General features: G+C 44.0%; 1 protein-coding gene across 5 annotated transcripts in view; it reads right to left on the bottom strand.

Moving 5' to 3' along the window:
- MAPK15 (mitogen-activated protein kinase 15) overlaps positions 1-22112 on the bottom strand; it is a 362466-nt gene that overhangs the window by 215898 nt on the left and 124456 nt on the right. For all 5 annotated transcript variants that reach the window (XM_029592333.1, XM_029592334.1, XM_029592335.1 and 2 more), the window contains one exon: positions 1330-1387. In XM_029592333.1, coding sequence (XP_029448193.1) covers positions 1330-1387 — 58 coding nt within the window. The remainder of the gene's footprint in view (positions 1-1329; positions 1388-22112) is intronic.

Below are 22112 nucleotides of genomic sequence, written 5' to 3'. Positions count from 1 at the left end.
TTCCAGTATAGTGCCAATTCCTTCCACATCCAACCTGCTGTGATTTCAGGCTGCCTCATCTTTTCCAACAGTACACCAGTTGTTGTGCCCGTTGCACAACACACAGATGACTCAGCCTGTAGCTTGCTAATCACCCATATGTGAGGACTAGCATCCTGCTTGTCCTGGGATAAAGCAAAATTGCTTACCTTGTAATAGGTGTTATCCCAGGACAGCAGGATGTAGTCCTCACGAAACCCACCTGCCACCCCGTGGAGTTGGGTCCGATACGTTTTATTATTTTATTTTTGCTAAAGCTTATTGCTACAAACGAGACTGAAGGGAGACCCCTGTGGCTCGAGGGATCATGGCATGCTGGGCATGCTCAGCGGGCTCAGGATGCCAGTCAAACGTTTCTAGAAACTTTGACAGAAAGTTTTCCGTGATAGGGCTCCGTCAGTGACATCACCCATATGTGAGGACTACATCCTGCTGTCCTGGGATAACACCTATTACAAGGTAAGCAATTTTGCTTACCCTATTATCTTGTTCCTATTATCACTCCTCCTTTCAGTTAACCGCACAATGTTCCATGTAAACCGATATGATGTACCTACGAATACGGTATCTAAAAGCTTTTAAATAAATAAATACATAAATAAATAAATAAATAAATAGAGAGTAGGCAATTTTCAAAAAGCCCATTTCCGCAGGTAAATAGATGTTTTACTCATGGAAATGAATACTGTCCTCCCTGCTCATATTTGAGCAACATCATCCTGAGCTCACTTTGCATTGACCTGATGAAAGAGGCAGAGGTTTTAAAACTCAACACAAATCTGTGAAGTTAATCCAAAAAATCTTTTTCACCAACTGCTTGTGTTCTGACCTTATTTGCTATGTATCTCAGAAGTATTGCTGCCAACTGGCTCCAGATTTTCATCACAGGTTACCCAGGTCTGGTTTTACCCTACTGTCTGCACAAACTTGTAGTTCTGGTGCTCCTATTTCTCTAAGAAAAGTAAGAGTACAGGCCATGTAGACAATGGGGTAAAACCAGGACAGGACCAACCTGTCCTGAAAATCTGCAGCCAGTTGGCAACTTTCCACAGACGAATACAACAACTACATTATATTATCCAAGCTTTCTCTGTCTACTAAAGGACTCTTCCATTCTGTTCTATGAGTCCCTTTTTTATGCAGTTGAATAGTAAAACCCTGGGTAGTGAACAATAGCGGTGTCATAGGGGTGAGTGGGGAAAGGCAGGAAAATCAAGCAGAAGGATGCACTTGACTTTTTGTATTAAGAAATAGACTCCAGTCCCGCAGGGTCATGCTAGTGTTACTCACTGTGTGCTCATTCTGTTGATAACTGAGGCTCCATAGTCTGAGTTTATTGCTAGGATATCTAGAAAAGAAAACAGGTTTGCGACATGAACACTGTCATGCTCTCAAACAAGACCACTCCTTTTAAATCTTCTCAAACAAAGCAATCATAGGCATGACCTTTCTCCTTTATATTTCCTACCAGTAACAGCTCCCTATCCCCTTTAATGTAAAATTTCTTACCATAACAGTAAAGCGAAAATTGTTACCTGCAATGGGTGTTCTTCAAGTACAACAGGAAGCAAGTCCTCACAGGAGGATGACATCATCAGTCCGAGCACAGCCAGTGAAATTTACTACATGACTTCTAGAAGCTTGGGTATTCTCCACTGAGCACGTGTGCTGTCCTGCATCACAGATGACACATGGGCCCCTCAGCTTGTAAAACAGCTAATACTGAGTGCGGAATCCAACTCCAAGGGGATGCAGGTCAGTTCTATAAGAACTGACATCCTGCTGTCCTTGGAGAACAACTTTCCCTGTCTTCAAAGGCAGGTAGGAAAGAGTAGTCCTCCAAGACAGCGTAAACCACTGGTTTTTTGAAATCCAGAACTTTGAAAGTCTGAAGAGAAAATTTCTGGATTTCAGAAATCCAGACTTTGTTAAAATGGTTTAGTACTTTGAGGAAGAGCTAGACAACTGGAAGAAAATGGGTGAAGAGAAACAACAGTGGGCCAACATAAAAGGAGCTAAAATAAAGGCAACAAATCTTTAAGTAAGAAAAGTAAATAAAAAGAAGAGGAAAAGGAAACAAATGGTTCTTCAAAGAGGTGGCTTAAAAAATAAAGGCAAAAAGATCAGAATTTAAAAAGCACAAAGGAACACAAAAAGAGAAACATAGGGGTATCTGGTGAAGCTGAAAGAGATGAAGAAAGAAATCAGGATAGCAAAAACTCAAAAAGAAGAAAGGATTGCCAAAGAGGTAAAGCGAGGTGAAAGGCCAGAGGTGGTCTTGTAAAATTGAAAGGAGACAAGGGCCATAGTATGGAGAATATTAAATAAATATTTCAATTCGATATTCACTAAAGAAGATTTTGGAGGAAGACCATTGCTGGTTGGCAACAATATGGCTGGGAATGAAGTAGCTACATCTCCATTTACAGAAGACTGTGTTTGCGTGGAACATGCAATACTGAAAGTGGACAAAGACATGGGCTTTATGAAATACATCCTAGGATACTAAGGGAGATCAGAGATGTGTTGGCAGGCCCGCAGAAAGACTTGCTCAATAGATCCTTGGAAACGAGAGTGGTGTCGCAAGACTGGAGAAGGGTGGTTGTGGTCCTACTTCATAAACATGTTAGAAGAGAGGAGACAGAAAACGACAGGCCAGTTAGCCTCTCACCTATATAGTGGAAAACTAAACGAGACAGTAAGTAAATCCAAGGCTCTAGCACTAAACTTTCAAAAGGAAAACAGATAAAATGAGAAAAATAGTTAATAAAAAACAAAAAACAAAGATGCAGCTACAAAGGTTAAGAGTGTGCAACAGGCAGTCCAGATGTATTCTACGAATTAAGAAAGGTGGAAGGAAGGTCACATGATTGCTGGCACAGCTAAAAAGTGAGGTGAAAAAGCAAAATTGCTTACCTTGTAATAGGTGTTATCCCAGGACAGCAGGATGTAGTCCTCACATATGGGGTGACATCATTAATGGAGCCCTGGTACGGAAAACTTTCTGTCAAACTTTCTAGAAACTTTTGACTGGCCCTGTGAGGCCACTGAGCATGCCCAGCATGCCATGATATTCTCAGCCACAGGGGTCTCTCTTCAGTCTCGTATGTAGCAATAAGCTTTAGCAAAAAATAAAATAATAAAACGTATCGGACCCAACTCCGCGGGGTGGCGGGTGGGTTTTGTGAGGCCTACAACCTGCTGTCCTGGGATAACACCTATTACAAGGTAAGCAATTTTGCTTTATCCCAGGACAAGCAGGATGCTAGTCCTCACATATGGGTGATTAGCAAGCTAGAGGCCGAGTCATTTTGTAGTGAAGCAACAGTGAAGTATTGTTGTTGAAATGAGGCAGCCGAAGATCACAGCAGGTTGGATGTAGAAGGAGTTGGGATTAAACTGGAAACAAGTTCTTTAAGATAGATTGTCCGTAAGCTGAATCTTGTCGTCCTTGTTTGTCTATTTATTTATTTATTTTTAGTTTTTATATACCGGAAGTTCCTGTATACAATACATATCACTCCGGTTCACAGGTAACAGAGATAACTATCGCCAGGATGGCGATTTACAAGGAACATATCCAGGAAAATATCAAACGATTAATCTATTATAGAGTAAAAACTACAAACAATATCAACTTAGAACACATAAATAATGCAATGAGCTTTACATTATTGTTGTAATAACAGGAAGGTAGTTGTTGCTCTTCTTACTTTTAGCTCTCAGGGAAAGCTTGAAGGAAGAGCCAAGTTTTGAGTTTCACTTTGAAAGTAGTATGGCACGGCTCAAGGCGGAGGTCTGGTGGTAGAGAGTTCCAGAGAGACGGGCCCGCTGTGGATAGTGGGCGTTTCCTCAGGGAGGATTTTGCAGGTTGGGTGATCATTCTGTTCTGGTATGCCCTTCTAGTTGGCTTTTTGGAAGTGTGTAGTTGAAGCTGGAAAGTTAAGTTGAGTGGAGAGATGCTATGTAGGGCTTTATGAATCATCATGCTGGTTTTGAACTGTATCCTGTATTTGATTTATCTCATCCACGCCTCCTTATCTCCGCCCACACTATAATCAATTATCTCCACTATCGTTTTTACATGTTTGAATTATAATCTGTCCTTTCTCTTCCTCCCCTCCAAGTTTTTAATTACCCTGTTATATGTAACTGCATTTTCCGCACCACTGTTCTAGTTTATGTTTCACGATGCACCCTTGTTTTATGTGAACCAGCATGATGGGACTGCGATCTCGAATGCCGGTATATAAAAACCTTAAATAAATAAAATAAATAAATAAATTTGATGGGGAGCCAGTGAAGATGCTGAGGATCGGGGTGATATGGTCCTTTTTTTTGGCGTTGGTGAGAATTCTTGCAGTGGCGTTCAGTACCATTTGGAGGGGTTTGGTGGTGCAGGCGGGAAGGCCCAGCAGAAGTGAATTGCAGTAGTCTAATTTCGGGAGAATGATGGCTTGGAGTACTGTGCGGAAATCCCTGTAGAGTAGAAGTGGCTTTAGTTTCTTTAAAACTTGTAATTTAAAGAAGCATTCTTTTATAGTGTTATTTACGAATTTATTGAGGCTGAGTTTGTTGTCTAGGAGTACACCCAGATCTCTGACTTGAGGTGAGGTGGTGTATCCTGAGGTGTCTGGAGGATTGCTGGAGGTGAGCGGGGCAGCTTGTTCCGGTGCTATTATAAGGATTTCTGTTTTGTTGGTGTTTAGAACCAGGTTGAGGCTTGCTAATAGATCGTTGATGGTTGAGAGGCATTTATTCCAGAAAGCCATGGTTTTATGTATGGTATCCGTTATGGGGATGAGAATTTGTATGTCATCCGCGTATAGGAAATGGGTGAGCTTGAGGTTAGTAAGTAGATGACAGAGTGGGAGAAGATAGATGTTGAAGAGGGTGGGGGAGAGTGAGGATCCTTGTGGTACCCCCATTTTGGCATAAATGGGGTGAGACTCTTTATTGTTTATCTTGACTTTATAGGTTCTATTCTCTAGGAAGGATTTAAACCAGTTGAAAGCTGCTCCTGTGATGCCGATGTCTGATAGTCGTTGTAGTAGGCTAGAATGGTTCACAGTGTCGAACGCTGAGGATAAATCCAGAAGTGCGAGGAGGCAAGGTTGGCCTTTTTCAAGATTGAAGATAATGGTGTCCGAAAGTGTGGCTAATAGCGATTCGGTGTTCTTTTTCTTCCGGAATCCAAATTGGTTAGTGGTGAGGATATTGTTGTCGTCAAGGAATTCAGAAAGTTGTCTGTTAACAACTTTCTCCATAATTTTTGCTAACATAGGAAGGTTTGCTATAGGTCTGTAGTTGGCAGGATCTGTAGTGGGAAGGTTGGGTTTTTTGAGGAGAGGTTTGAGCATTGCCAACTTGAGTTGGTTGGGAACTTGGCCTTGGGCGAGGGGAGCGGTTAATGATGTCTGCAACTGGCTTGGCAATGATGTCAGGGATTGAACTCAGGAGGTTTGGTGGGATATGGTCTAGAGGGTGAGAGGATGGCTTTATCTTCTTAAGGATGTTCGCTATTTCTAAGGTGGACGTGGGTTCCAGAATTTCGAGCGCTGCTGTGTATGTGTTGGGTTGAAGAACGGGTGCTATAGATGATTGTGGGCTGTGGTTGCTTGTGAGGCTGGTGTGCGGAGATGGCCCTTTGAGAGGGGCTACGAGTGTGGTGATTTTGTTGTCAAAGAAGTCGGCTAGTTCATTGGCTTTTTTAAGAGCTTGGTCATCTGGGATGCTCGGTCCGGGAGGTTTAGTGAGGGCTGAAACATAAGAGAAGAGTGCTCTTGAATCAAATGAGAAGTGGTGTATCTTTTTGGAGAAGAATTCTTTCTTGGTTTTGTTGATTTCGTTTCTGTATGTGTTAAGGCATGATTGTCTAAACAGTAATGAGCTGCAAAGGTGTGAAGAGAACTCCATGTTGCTGCTTTACATATCATAGTCATAGGAAAAGATGGAAATGTTATTTGAATTTTGAAAAAATTTGAGCCATTCTCAAGGACATTCATTGTTAGTCATCGTCGTCTTTTAGAAGTGCTTGCATCAGTTCTAGTTACTTACATACAAAGATGAAACAAAGCTATACAAGTGACTGCAAATGATTGAGAAGACCGGGCACTCACCATAAAAATTCTTGGTCTTCCTCCGACTGGCTTGCTGATGCAGTTCACATTCACAATAACATTTAAGCATTTTTTCTGTTCTTCACAAAATTTGTAACATAAATTAAAAATCGAAAACTACAAAATTAAAAATTAAAAAAAACTGGAAATATAAAAAAATAGACAACAAAGGTTATAAAATTATTTTTATTGGAGCATTTTTTCAAAATTCAAATAACATTTCCATCTTTTCCTATGACTAGCATATATTTTTGATGGATTTTTCGAGCTCTTTTTTATGAGGCTGCTTTACATATGTCATGAATTGGCACTGAACGATAGTGTGCTACTGAGGTTGACATTGCTCTCACTGAATGTGCCTTTACTCGCCCCTGGAGAGGAAGGCCTGCTTTCTCGTAGCAAAACTGTATGCAATCTGCTAGCCAATTGGATAGAGTATGTTTACCCACTGCTTTACCTGGTTTGTTTGGATCATAAGATACAAAGAGTTGAGTGGATTTCCTGTGGACTGCAGTGCGGTCTAAGTAAAATGCTAGCGCATGCTTACAGTCCAAGGTATGTAAGCCCCGTTCTCCTTGGTGAGAATGAGGCCTTGGAAAGAATGTGGGCAAAACTATAGATTGGTTCAAGTGGAATTCCGTAACTACTTTGGGAAGGAATTTTGTATGTGTACGGAGAACCACTCTGTCATGTAGGAATTTTGTATAGGGTGAGTACGTGACAAGTGCTTGTAACTCACTAACCCTTCTAGCCGATGTAATGGCTATTAAGAAGATAGTCTTCCATGTGAGAAATTTAACATCACAGGAATTCATGGATTCAAAAGGAGAACGCATGAGTCTTGTTAAGACTAAATTCAGGTCCCATTCTGTGACAGATGGCCGAATTGGTGTTTAAGGTGAATTAAACCTCTCATAAACCTACTGACAAGAGGATGTATAGATATTGGTGCATCTCTCATCTTGTTATGGTAAGCTGAGATTGCACTTAAATGTACTCTTACAGATGATGTCTGGAGACCAGAATCTGAAAGATGGCATAAGTAGTCTAGTAGAGAAATTGTGGGGCAGGAGAAAGGGTCAATGTTCTTTTGTGTGCACCACAAAGTAAACCTTTTCCATTTGGAAGAATAATTCTTTCATGTTGAAGGTTTACGTGAAGCTATAAGCACTCGAGATAAATTGGTTGAAAGATTGATGGTTGTAAAATCAAGCTTTCAACATCCATGCTGTCAGGGATAGGGATTGAAGGTTGGGATGGCGCAACCGACCCTGAATTATGAGAGTGGGAGCTACACCCAGGCGAATTGGTTCCCTGATCGAGAGGTCTAGAAGTGTGGGAAACCATACTTGTCGAGGCCAATACGGGGCTATGAGTATCATGGACCCCTTCTCCTGTTGTAGCTTTACTAGAGTTTTGGTTATGAACGGTATCAGAGGATACGCATATAGAAGGCCTGAGTTCCAAGGGCGAGCAAAGGCGTCCTTGGCTAGTTGGTGATTCTGTATGTGCAGAGTGCAGAATTTGTCCACTTTGTGATTCAGGCGTGACGCAAAGAGGTCTATTGTCGGTTGTCCCCAACGTTGAAATATCCTGGTCACTACTAAGGGATACAGGGACCATTCGTGTGGTTGGAACTGGCGACTGAGTCGATCCGCCACTACGTTGTGAATGCCTGTCAGATAAGTGACCCAGAGAAACATTGAGTGTGGCAGGGCCCAGTCCCAAATTTGTGCAGCTTCTTGACAAAGGAGATACGAGCCCGTACCTCCCTGTTTGTTGATGTACCACATGGCTACTGTGTTGTCCGTTTGGATCAGAACAGTCTTGTGTGAAAGGCTGTCCTTGAACGCATGCAAAGCATAACATATAGCTCGAAGTTCCAGGAAATTGATTTGAAATGTTGCTTCGAGTTTTGTCCAAATACCCTGGGTTTGGAGATTGTTTATGTGAGCTCCCCAACCCAAGGTGGATGCATCTGTAGTTAAAGTTATCTGTGGGACTGGTTGCTGGAAGGGAAGGCCCTTGCGCAAATTGTCCTTGTTTGCCCACCAAAGTAAAGATGAACGTAGCTGGTGGGTTACTTGAATTGGAGAGTACAGTGATTGAATGGCTTGGATCCATTGTGATCTTAAAGTCCATTGAGTTACCCTCATGGCTAATCTTGCCATAGGAATGACATGAACTGTGGATGCCATGTGGCCTAGCAAGGTTACAAACTGATGAGCTGTTGCTTGTTTCTTTGAGTGAATCGAGTTTGCCAGTAGGGAAAGTGTGTCTGCCCGATCCTCGGGTAGAAAAGCTTTTGAAAGTATAGTGTTCAATTCTGCTCCAATGAATTGAAGCTGGTGAGACAGAATGAGATGGGACTTTTGATAATTGATGAGAAAACCCATGGAATGAAGTAGAGTAATTGTTCGACTGAGAGAAGCCAGAGCTCCGTGTTGAGATTGACTTCTGTTGAGCCAGTCGTCTAAGTAGGGAAAGACATGGACACTTTCCTTGTGTAAGTGTGCTGTTATTACTGCCAGACATTTGGTGAATACTCTGGGAGCAGAGGCAAGTCCGAATGGTAGTACTCTGTACTGGAAATGTTGATGGCCTACCATGAAGCGCAGATACTTGCGATGAGGAGGAAATATTGGAATGTGAGTGTGTCTTGAAAATCCAGAGAACAAAACCAATCTCCTGTTTGAAGAAGTGGAATCATGGTTCCTAGAGAAACCATCCTGAACTTTTCTTTCTTCAGAAATTTGTTGAGATTTCTGAGGTCTAGGATGGGACGTAGGCCTCCGGGTTTCTTTGGAATGAGGAAATAACGGGAATAGAATCCTCTGCCCTGCTGAGTCCGGGGCACCGGCTCTACAGCTCTGGCTTTCAGAAGGGTGGATAGTTCTACTTGTAATTGGATTATGTGATTTTCGCTTAGAGAAAGAGGTCTCGGAGGAGAATCTCTTGGAATTGAAAGGAAATTGAGTTGGTAACCTCGAGATATTATTGCAAGTACCCATTAGTCTGTTGTTATTTGTAACCAATGGTTGTAAAAGGAGGATACTCGACCTCCTACCGGAAGCTCTGGATGAGGATTGGAGAGATGGCTTCGGTCTCTGGGAACGGCCTCAAAAGCCAGCAGCCGGTCCCATCTGTGGCGGAGGTTGAGGCCTAGCCGCCCTAGGTTGTCTGGGCTGAGCTCTTTGTTGCGGCCTAGAAGATCTGCCCCTTGATGTTGGAGGGTAATAACACCTCTGTCGATAGAAGGGCCATCTAGGTTCTTTTCTTTGAGGCCTACGAGTTGACTGTGTAGCTGGATCCTGCGGAATTAATGAAAGTTGTTGCAGGGTTTCTGTGTGCTCTTTCAATTGAGCAACCGCATCCTGTACCTTGGAACCAAAAAGGTTATCGCCAAAACATGGGAGGTCAACTAATTTTTCTTGGACTTCAGGCCTGAGGTCTGAGGCTTTAAGCCATGCCCAACGTCTTGCACTTATTCCCGATGCAGCCACTCTGGATGCTGTTTCAAGCCCATCATAGGCAGCACGGACTTCGTGCTTGCCAGCCTCCAGTCCTTTGTGAATAATTGCCTGGGCTGCTTCTTGATGTTGCTATGGCAATGATGGTATAAACTCTTGCATCTGTTTCCACAGATTTCTTTGATATTGAGTCATGTATAATTGGTAAGAAGATATTTTAGAATTTAACATGGCTCCTTGATAAACCTTTCTTCCCAGGGAATCCAAGAATCTGTGCTTTTCCTGGGGGAGTTGAGGAATGTGGCCTTATCCTCTTTGACTTCTTTTGTGCGGATTCTACCACCACTGATTGGTGTGGAAGCTGTGTCTTTTGGTAGCCAGGAGCAGACTGCACCAAATGAGTTGTTTCCATTTTTTTTGTTTACAGCAGGCACTGAGCATGGATGCTCCCAAAGTCGATGTTGTAAATCCAGAAGGACGTCATGAACAGGTATGGCTACTACCTGCTTTGGAGGATCCACAAATTGGAGAACCTCCAATGTCTGTTGTCTCGAATCTTCCTCCGACACTAATGTGAAGGGTATGGTGTCTGCCATATCCTGGATGAAATTTGTGAAGGATAAATCCTCCGGTAGAGATTTCTTCCTTGGGTCTGGAAGTGAAGGATCTGACATAAAATCTTCAGATGAAGTGTCTGTGTGTCCTTCGTCCCAAGTATCATATGGATCTTCGATAAAGGGATATTGGAGAAGATCTAGGTGGACGAGGAAGCCCTGAAGGACCTGGTTGTGGATCATCAAGGGGTATCCCTGCAGGTTGTTCTTTCCAGGGCTTGGGGGGAAGAGCTCCGACTACCACATCAAATCTCTTCATTAGGAGTTGATATAATGCCAGTTCTGGATGCTCTGGGCCCCAGGTGTCACTGGCATCGATGGTATCGGGACCAGTATCGAAGATGGCGTCGGTGGCATCGATGGTCGTGCTGGTATTACTTTAGGCTGTGGTGCTGGCAACGGTGTAGGCACTGGAATCAAAGAAATCGTCAGCATCGGTGTAGGTACCGGCCTCGACGGAGTAGTCGGCATCGGTGTAGTCACCGGCTTCGGTGGAATCACCGGCATCAGTAGTGGTACCGGCATCGGTTCTGGAACCGGCATCGATGTAAACACTGGCATCGGCACAGGCGCCGGAATGGGCGTCTGCTCCTTAAGGGCCTGGAGCATCGCTTGCCGGATAAAATCCGACAATTCCTGCGGAACATCTGGTGCAGGCAGAGCAGCTGAACGCGGTGGCAGTGGAGGTGTCGATACTCCTTCCACAGAGCCCTGTGGAGGTAAGACTATTGGTGTTTCTTCGTGAGGTGAAGGCCCCAGCATCGAGGATAGCAGTATTTCCTGAAGTTTTGGCCGCTTAGCGATCGGTGCCTCCGGGGAGAGAAGCTCAGTCGGTATCGATGTCTATGACGGTGTTTTGGTCGGTGCTAGACTACTGACCTCGTCGATGCTATCGATGTTGTTGGCGATGGATGGCCTCCCGACCCCTCCGGATGGCGTTTTTTCAATATTATTCATTTTGAGACTCCGGCCGGAGATGATTTTGTCGATGTTGAGGGAGAAGGCAAAAGCAGCAGATGGAACAGATGCTCCATCTTTTTTTGTCAAAGTTTTCTTCCCTTCGGAGTCATCTCTGCATATTTAGGGCAGGTTGTGACATCATGTTTGTCCCCCAAACAAAGAACACACTCAAGGTGTGGGTCTGTAATGGACATTGTCCAATTAAAGATAGGACATTTCTTAAATCCGGAAGCCATTTTCAATCGACAGACATCGATGAAATGAGGGAAAATTCTGAGAGAAAAAGTTTTTACTCAATGAGTAAAAACAAGACTGCGATCACTCACCAGCCGGTGGAAATCGGAGAGATCCCTTGTGGGAGAAAATGAATGAGAAATAATTTACTTTTTAGTCAGCAAATACTGTGAGAAAAAACTCACAAGGCTCCTGCTCCGCGATGCCTACAGCAGCGCGGAAAAACAAAAACTGAACAAAGACCCCTGTGGCAGAGAATATCATGGCATGCTGGGCATGCTCAGTGGCCTCACAGGACCAGTCAAAAGTTTCTAGAAACTTTGACAGAAAGTTTTCCGTACCAGGGCTCCATCAATGATGTCACCCATATGTGAGGACTAGTATCCTGCTTGTCCTGGGATAAAGGCTATTTTAGCCAAAAAATCTTCATTCAAAAATTGAAAGAAGGATCCATCAGAAGAAAATAGGATAAAGCATAAGCAATGGAAAGTTAAATGAAGGACATTAATAAGACAGGCTAAGAGAGAATTTGAAAAGAAGTTCGCCATAGAGGCAAAAACGCATAATAAAAACTTTTTTAAATATGTCCATAGCAGAAAGCCTGCGAGGGAGGCGGTTGGACTGTTAGATGATAGAGAGGTTAAAGGGGCACTTAGGGAAGAAAAGCCCATCGCGGAAAGACTAAACAAATTCTTTGTTTCGGTGTTTACATTAGAGGATATTCAAGAGATACCTGTTTCGGAGATGGTTTTCAAGGGTGATGATTCAGATGAACTGAATTAAATCACAGTGAACCTGGAATATGTGTTAGGCCAAACTGACAAACTGAAGAGCAGTATATCAACTGGACTGGATGGTATACATCCCAGGGTTCCGAAAAAACTAAAAAAATGAACTTTCAGACCTATTCAATTAATATGTAAACTTAAAATGATTCGGTATACCTGAAGACTGGAAGGTGGCCAAAGTAACAGAGATATTTAAAAAGGGCATTGGGGGTGATCCGGGAAACTATAGACCGGTGAGCCAGACTTCAGTGCCAGGAAAAATCATGGAAACTGTTATAAAGAATAAAATTACAAAACATTTAGATAGACATGGTTTAATGGGGTACAACCAGCATTGATTCACCCAAGCGAAGTCTTGCCTCACATTGTGGAAAGATTAAATGATTTCTTTGCTTCGGTTTTACTGAAGAGGATGTTGGGGAGGTACCCGTACCGGAGAAGGTTTTCATGGGATGGACTGAACCAAATCACGGTGAACCTAGAAGATGTGGTAGGCCTGATTGACAAACTGAAGAGTAGTAAATCACCTGGACCAGATGGTATACAACCCAGAGTTCTGAAGGAACTCAAAAATGAAATTTCAGACCGATTAATACAATTTTGTAAACTATCATTAAAATCATCCATTGTACTTGAAGACTGGAGGAGAGCTAATGTAACCCCAATAATTAAAAAGGGCTCCAGGGGCGATCCAGGAAACTACAGACCGGTTAGCCTGACTTCTGTGCCAGGAAAAATAGTGGAAAGTGTTCTAAACTTCAAAATCACAGAACATATAGAAAGACATGGTTTAATGGAACAAAGTCAACATGGCTTTACCCAAAGCAAGTCTTGCCTCACAAATCTGCTTCACTTTTTTGAAGGAGTTAATAAACATGTGGATAAAGGTGAACCGGTAGATGTAGTGTACTTGGATTTTCAGAAGGCATTTGACAAAGATCCTCAAGAGAGGCTTCTAGGAAAAGTAAAAAGTCATGGGATAGGTGGCGATGTCCTTTCGTGGATTGCAAACTGGCTAAAAGACAGGAAACAGAGAGTAGGATTAAATGGACAATTTTCTCAATGGAAGGGAGTGGGCAGTGGAGTGCCTCAGGGATCTGTATTGGGACCCTTACTTTTCAATATATTTATAAATGATCTGGAAAGAAATACGAGTGAGGTAATCAAATTTGCAGATGACACAAAATTGTTCAGAGTAGTTAAATCACAAGCAGATTGTGATAAATTGCAGGAAGACCTTGTGAGACTGGAAAATTGGGCATCCAAATGGCAGATGAAATATAATGTGGATAAGTGCAAAATGATATATATATAGGGAAAAATAACCCATGCTATAGTTACACAATGTTAGGTTCCATATTAGCTGCTTCCTCCCAAGAAAGAGATCTAGGTGTCATAGTGGATAACACATTGAAATCGTCGGTTCAGTGTGCTGCGGCAGTCAAAATGTTAGGAATTATTAGAAAGGGAATGTGAATAAAACGAAAAATGTCATAATGCCTCTGTATGGTGAGACCACACCTTGAATACTGTCTACAATTCTGGTCGCCGCATCTCAAAAAAGATATAATTGTGATGGAGAAGGTACAGAGAAGGGCGACCAAAATGATAAGGGGAATGGAATTGCTCCCCTATGAGGAAAGACTAAAGAGGTTAGGACTTTTCAGCTTGGAGAAGAGACGGCTGAGGGGGGATATGATAAAGGTGTTTAAAATCATGAGAGGTCTAGAACGGGTAGATGTGAATAGGTTATTTACTCTTTCGGATAGTAGAAAGACTAGGGGGCACTCCATGAAGTTAGCATGTGGCACATTTAAAACTAATCAGAGAAAGTTCTTTTTCACTCAATGCACAATTAAACTCTGGAATTTCTTGTCAGAGGATGTGGTTAGTGCAGTTAGTATAGCTGTCTTTAAAAAATGGATTGGATAAGTGGGAGCACTGAGAGGAATCCAGTGGGAGCACTGAGATGAGAGGCTCACCTTGCTGGTGGCTAAAAGGAATCAGTAAGTTTTTGTTTGGGACATTTTCTTTTTTAAAAGTATTGCCTATGAAAGGGGGAAAGGCCGAGGAGAATTTGGATAATCAGTTAAATCTGACACAAATATTAGAAATGTCTCTGGAATCTGAGATTCAAACTAGAATTACTTTATTTTTGTCATATACTTTTTTTGCGGACAGAGAAGTGATAAAGAAAAGGTTTATGCAGAATCGCTCTGAGTTATTCCGTGGGAAAAGAATTTGGATCTATCTGGATATGTCTCAGATAACTCAAGAGAGGTGGAGAAAGTTTTTGACTTTGAGATCGGAAGTGATTGCGAGAGGGGCCAGTTTTAGTCTCAGATATCCTTGTAAATGTAATATAAAATATATGAATTCAAAATATATTTTCTTGGAACCTAATCAATTACAAAGATTTCTGGAGTCAGCTGTCCCATAGGATCCTGATGTGTTTTGGTGCAAATTAAGATTCCAGCTGAATTCACGTGATGTTCCAATATATTGAATTGAATTAAATTTGTAAATTTCTTTATACTGCCTATAAAAGATCCCCCATGGATTGCTTAGAAAATTAGATATGATTTTTGTTAAGAAGAATTATGTAGTAATGTATTCTTTTTTTTATTGTTTCTTTATTTTCTTGGAAATTAATGTACTGCATAATGTTAATTAATGGCAAAGTTGAAAATTGAATAAAAAGTAAATTACAAAAAAAAAGTATGGGGCAAAGTTAACTATTTGGGAATATTATTTAGTGTGTTTGTGCTTTTAATAGTCAGTAAGGCAGCAAATAAACAGAAGTTAGAATGTTTGTATTTTTTAATAGTAAGTCAGAAAGGCAGCTAGTAAGCAGAAGTTAGAGTGTTTGTATATTAAAAACAAAAAAAAAAAAAAGGTAGACAGAAGCAAGAAATAAGCTAGGAGCAGTATATACCTAAGTAATAAGTTGAAAAGTTCAGTTCAGTTACTTAGCTTGGAAGGGTGTTGAGGTAGTGGGATTTGGTTTCATTAGGTACCAACAATTGTTAATCATGAGAGCAGTGAGTCACTCTGGCTGACTAACTGAAGTTAGACTGTTTGTATTTCCCAATCCTACCACCCCTCATCCCTAGCTCTTCCTTTAATTTCGAGGCAGGTGCCACTTAAAAAAAAAAAAAAAAAAAAACCTTCTTGAGAGTTTGATCATTCCCCTGCAGGCCACTATTAGACATAATAGGGACAGATTTTAAAAGCCCTGGGTGCATACATCCAGCTGGATTTATGTGTGAAGGGGGGTTACGCGCGGCGAGCCTATTTTGATTAGGCCCGGCCGCACGTATGTCCTGGGGCTTTGTGAAAGGAGCGGGGCGGGGTGGGACAGAGGCCTCCAGCACAGTGGTGCGCGCAACTTATTAAACAAATGTGAGGGGGGGTTTAGACAGGGCTGGGGGCGGGTTAGGGAGGGGAAGGGAGGGGGGGCGGGAGGAAAGTTCCCTCCTACTGCCTAGGAGGGAAAGGTTAGGTCGGCAGTCATAGTTGATGATTTCGATTTCGGAGCGGCCTTGAAGGGAACGGGGAAAGCCATCGCGCCGACCCCGGATTTTATAAAAATCGGGCATACATTTGTGCGCGACGGGTTGCGAGCACAAATGTACGCCCGCGCATTCCTCTTAAAATCCGGCCCACAGTGAATTCACTAATACATTTAAAAGACATTAATTAGACACATTCCTAATCCCATAGAACCTAAAACTTGAGTAGGAACTGAACAAATTTGAGATGAAGGCAACAGCCCAGCAGTAACAAGAGAGGGGCTTCCCAGTCTTTTGCATCGAGTGTCACATGTATGATTTTTTACCCGCTAATGAGAAGTTATACATGTGCATGCGATGCAAAGAGCTCCTGGCTCTCAGAGAACGAGTCCGATCTCTGGAGGATAGAGTGGCAGACCTGGAGGAGCTGAGGCAGACAGAGAGGTATATAGATGAGACCTTCAGGGACATAGTAGTCAAGTCCCAACTTCAGACTGGCAGCCCTGGTACTGCCTTGGAGGAAGAAGGTCTCATAATGGGAGAGCACCAACCAGGTGTAGCAGGAAAGGATCCTGTAGCAAGGACCTGCTCTCTAGGTCAGTGGTTCTCAACCTTTTTTCGGCCGGGACACACCTGACAGATGGTTCTCACATGTGTGACACACTGAACATGTGACCGTCACGGGGCAAAATGTAAATATACATTCTGCATCCTCAGGAACCCCCTCGACCCCCAAAAATGGGTGCAAAGCAGAACTAGGGCATTACCCATACAACTCGCCATACAAAAAAGATATTCTGGTTCTGATGACATCTCAGTAAAAGCAAAACAAACTCTCTTTACTGGCAGGCACAATACCCCGACCTTATGAAAAGACAATAATTTACTACTACAAATATTTAACCAGGCCTTAAACACTAACACACCTACTATTAGGAAAATGGAGCAAGCCAAGCTGCTATAGATAGAAACCCACTTAGAAACAATTGTAAAACTATACTAATAAATGTTATAAAATAGCTGAACAAAATAACATCCAACAATTAAAAACTCATAAAAATGATTACACATTGTCCAAATATCAATAAAATATTTCAAAACAGCAGACACATCCCATAATACCCAATAATTAAAATGGCAGTCAATCAAGAAAAATAAGCTTAAAAAGCCACTTTTACTTACCCTCTCCAGCAACTCTCCTACTCCTTTTCCTTGCAGGCCAAGGCCAAAGGCACTCACCAGAAGCAGCAGTGGCTGCTGAAGCTCTGTCCTCACAGTCCTCTTCCTTAGGGCCCACAACCAGTCACAACCTGTCTCACACAGACCAGTCACCTCCCTAACTAGTATCTCTTCCTCACACACACACCAGTCACCTCCCTGACCAGTCGCTGTCTCTCTCACACAGACACTAGTCACCTCCCTAACTAGTATCTCTTCCTCACACACACACACCAGTCACCTCCCTGACCAGTCGCTGTCTCTCTCACACAGACACCAGTCACCTCCCTAACTAGTATCTCTTCCTCACACACACACCAGTCACCTCCCTGACCAGTCACTGTCTCTCTCACACAGACACTAGCCACCTCCCTAACTAGTATCTCTTCCTCACACACACACCAGTCACCTCCCTGACCAGTCTCTGTCTCTCTCACACAGACCAGTCACCTCCCTGACCAGTCTCTGTCTCTCTTTCACACACACCAATCACTTCACTGACCAATCTGTCTCGCTCTCACAGAAACACATCACCTCTGACAGTCTCTCTCTCAATCACACACATGCTCTGTCACTTACATAGAAGCTCTCAATCACACACAAATGCTCTTGCTCCCATTCCACCACACACACACAAAGCTGCCACTCACACACCCAGGCTCCCATTCTACCACACACACACAAAACTGCCACTCATGCACCCACTGTACCACACAAACATACAAAGCTGCCACTCATGCACCCATTGTACCAAACACACACAAAGCTGCCACTCATGCACCCATTGTACCACACACACAAGCTCTCACTCATGCACCCAGGTACCAGTTTACCACATATACACACAAAGCTGCCACTCATGCACCGATTGTACCACGCACACACACAAGCTCTCATTCATGCACTCAGGTACCATTCTACCACACACACACAAAGCTGCCACTCATGCACCCATTCTACCACACACACACACACAGCTGCCATTCATGCACCCAGGCACCCATTCTACCACACACACATGCACCCATTCTACCACACACACACAAAGCTGCCACTCCTGCACCCATTCTACCACACACACAAAGCTGCCACTCCTGCACCCATTCTACCACACACACACACACAAAGCTGCCACTCATGCACCCAATCTACCACACACACAGCTGCCATTCATGCACCCAGGCACCCATTCTACCACACACACACAAAGCTGCCACTCCTGCACCCATTCTACCACACACACACTCATGCACCCATTCTACCACACACACACAAAGCTGCCACTCCTGCACCCATTCTACCCACACACACAAAGCTGCCACTCCTGCACCCATTCTACCACACACACACACACACAAAGCTGCCACTCCTGCACCCAATCTACCACACACACAGCTGCTACTCCTGCACCCATTCTACCACACACACACACACACAAAGCTGCCACTCCTGCACCCATTCTACCACACACACACACAAAGCTGCCACTCCTGCACCCATTCTACCACACACACACAAAGCTGCCACTCCTGCACCCATTCTACCCACACACACACACACAGCTGCCACTCCTGCACCCATTCTACCCACACACACACACAAAGCTGCCACTCCTGCACACATTCTACCACACACACACAAAGCTGCCACTCCTGCACCCATTCTACCACACACACACACACACAAAGCTGCCACTCATGCACCCAATCTACCACACACACACACCCACAAGCTCACATGGAGCCTCTTCTCATTGTTTGGCCCAATATGCCTGGCCTCCGCTTATCAGTCGCTGCTGGCCTGACCTCCAGCGGCGTGCAACGTCTCTCCAACCGCCTCCGGCGGTGTGCAGGGTCTCTCTGCTCTTCGTCCCGCCGGCCTGGCCTCTGGCGGTGGCACACAGATCACTCTTCATTTGCTGGTGGCGGCGCGCAGCGTCTCCATTCTTCGGCCCCACCGGTGGCGCGCAGCGTCTCCATTCTTCGGCCCCGCCGGTGGCGCGCAGCATCGCTTTCTTCTTCGGCCCCGCCGGTGGCGCGCAGCGTCTCCATTCTTCGGCCCCGCCGGTGGCGCGCAGCGTCTCCATTCTTCGGCCCCGCCGGTGGCGCGCAGAATCGCTTCCTTCTTCGGCCCCGCCGGTGGCGCGCAGCGTCTCCATTCTTCGGCCCCGCTGGTGGCGCGCAGCGTCTCCATTCTTCGGCCCCACCGGTGGCGCGCAGCGTCTCCATTCTTCGGCCCCGCCGGTGGCGCGTAGCGTCTCCATTCTTCGGCCCCGCTGGTGGCGCACAGTGTCTCCATTCTTCGGCCCCGCCGGTGGCACGCAGGATCGCTTCCTTCTTCGGCCCCGCCGGTGGCGCGCAGTGTCTCCATTCTTCGGCCCCGCCGGTGGCGTGCAGCATCGCTTCCTTCTTCGGCCCCGCCGGTGGCGCGCAGCATCGCTTCCTTCTTCGGCCCCGCCGGCGGCGCGCAGCATCGCTTCCTTCTTCGGCCCCGCCGGCGGCGCGCAGCATCTTTCCACTCTTCAGTCCTGCCCCTGGGGAGAAGGGAAGCACAAGCGGGGCAGTGGGGCACCGGGAGCCGCGACACACCTGCCGGTGCTTGGCGACACACTAGTGTGTCGCGACACACCGGTTGAGAACCGCTGCTCTAGGTGATGCATTGTCCTTTCGCACTGAGGATATCTCCCCAAGGCCTACTGCCCAGGAGGGAAGGGTTAGGTCGGCCGTCATAGTTGGTGATTCGATTATTAGGAATGTAGATAGCTGGGTGGCTGGTGGGCGTGAGGATCGCCTGGTAACTTGCCTACCTGGTGCGAAGGTGGTGGACCTCACGCGTCACCTAGATAGGATTTTAAGACAGTGCTGGGGAGGAGATGGCTGTTGCGATAGATGTAGGCACCAACGACATAGGAAAATGTGGGAGGGAGGTTCTGGAAAGCTTAGGTAGAAAGCTTAAATCCAGAACCTCCAGCGTAGCATTCTCTGAAATGCTCCCTGTTCCACGCGCAGGCAGAGCTCCGTAGTCTCAATGCGTGAAAGAGACGGTGCAAGGAAGAGGGATTCAGTTTTGTTAGGAACTGGGAACCTTTTGGGGAAGGGGGAGTCTCTTCCGAAGGGATGGGATCTATCTTAACCAGGCTGGAACCAGACTGCTGGTGCTAACCTTTAAAAAGGAGATTGTTCTAGTTTAAAAGCTGCTCTAAGGGGAAAGCCGACAGTCACTCAGCAGCGCATGGTTCGGAGAGAGGTATCTTCAAAGAATACTAATGATGCATTAAAATTAGGTCATCCCGACAGTGAGGTTCAAATAATAAGAAAAGTAGTCCAAGTGCCTGTAACTAGAAATTCAGCTGAGCTAAAAAATTCTTGTATTTAATTTTGTGTTCAATTGGTAACCAATGTAATTCCACAAGGGTTTCAGTTATATGGTCCCTCCTCCTTTTTCTGGTTTTTTTAGTCTCATGCAGGATGTTTATCCTGTTGGATTCTATACCATCCTGGACATAAAGCACCACACCGCCTCCCGGGTGCTCCTCTCTGTCATTGCGATATAATTTGTACCCTGGTATAGCACTGTCCCATTGGTTGTCCTCCTTCCACCATGTCTCTGAGATGCCAATTAAGTCTATGTCATCATTCACTGCTATACATTCTAATTCTCCCATCTTACTTCTTAGACTTCTGGCGTTAGCATACAAACATTTCAAAGTTTGTTTTTTGTTTGTATTTCCATTCTGCTTTTTAATTGATAGGGATAAATTAAACCCTATGTACCATTCAAAAACTAATTTATGATGAGATATCAGACTGGTTAAACACAGCATTGCGGGTACACAGAAATCTCTGATCAGCAAATAAAGCACTCCTAACCATTCCTTCAGTAAAAACAGCAAGACTGACCCAAGTGAGAGAAAGAGCCTTATCACTAGCAGGGCCCATAATTTGGAACACAATGCCTCCAGAGATCAGACTACAAAGTGATCTCAAGGCATTTAAGAAAAGTGTAAAAACATGGCTTTTTAAACAAGCATTTTACAATGAGACGGGAGAATAGAAATTATTCAGGAATAGGCAGAAGAGAACCGACACACAGTTCTTAGGATTGTCAGTAGATTAGTCTATTAACTCTACACCACAATATACATAACTATAATACTATGTGTGATAAATGTACCCGTGTAAGTACCTTGGTACAACTGGTCATGAACTACTTCGCTAAATGATTATGTCTAATGTTCCCCAAACCAAATCCACACACCATCTAACTTTTAGAGACCAGGCCTTCTCCACAGCCGGACCCACGATATGGAATTCTATTCCCTCGGATCTGAGACAAGAACCTTGCCTACTAACTTTCAGAAAAAGGCTTAAGACTTGGCTGTTTAAACAAGCTTTCCCAGATCCTAACTGAAGTACAGCAACAACTCCAATGAGACACTACAATAGAATGTAAATAATTAATCCCATTATTGCACAGTTCATTTAACTCTCTTTCTTCCCCCAGTTAGATAAACCCTGTTTTAATGTAACTTTACGGTTTCTATTATGCACATGTTTAATGTTTCTGTTTTTTTCACCCCCTGTTATCTGTAAACCGGCATGATGTGATTGTATCACGAATGCCAGTATAGAAAAACTTTAAATAAATAAATAAATTGTAACCGAACCTTTGACGGCACCTGTTAGAATGTACTATAGTACACTTTTACCTACATTAAATATGTGCCTACATGTAAACCGTTGCGATGGTATATAACTTAGCAACAGTATAGAAAGATTTTAAATAAAATAAAAAAATGCACAATTGAATCTTTATGGGTAGAAATCCCTTGTATGTTGGGGAAGACTACAGTAATAAGGGTATACTACCGTCCACCTGGTTAAGACAGTGAGACGGACAGTGAAATGCTAAGAGAAATTAGGGAAGCTAACCAAATTGGTAGTGCGGTAATAATGGGAGATTTCAATTACCCAAAAACACCACAGAGCAGAAATACTGCACTTCAATAATATCCAAACACAAGAGTGCAGAAAGAAGTTAGTCCAAACCACAAGGTAATTCAAAAAGCTCTAAGGAGCATAAAGTTTTTATTCTTTTTTCAAACGGCAACTCCACTGACTTGCAATCACACCACAGTTTAGACCGCGTCCCCCGACAC

This window comes from Rhinatrema bivittatum, chromosome 2 (assembly GCF_901001135.1).
Source record: "Rhinatrema bivittatum chromosome 2, aRhiBiv1.1, whole genome shotgun sequence".
In the NCBI taxonomy this organism is placed as follows: domain Eukaryota; kingdom Metazoa; phylum Chordata; class Amphibia; order Gymnophiona; family Rhinatrematidae; genus Rhinatrema; species Rhinatrema bivittatum.
The sequence above is the reverse complement of the archived record's forward strand: the minus strand, read 5'-3'. Positions and strand labels throughout refer to the sequence as shown.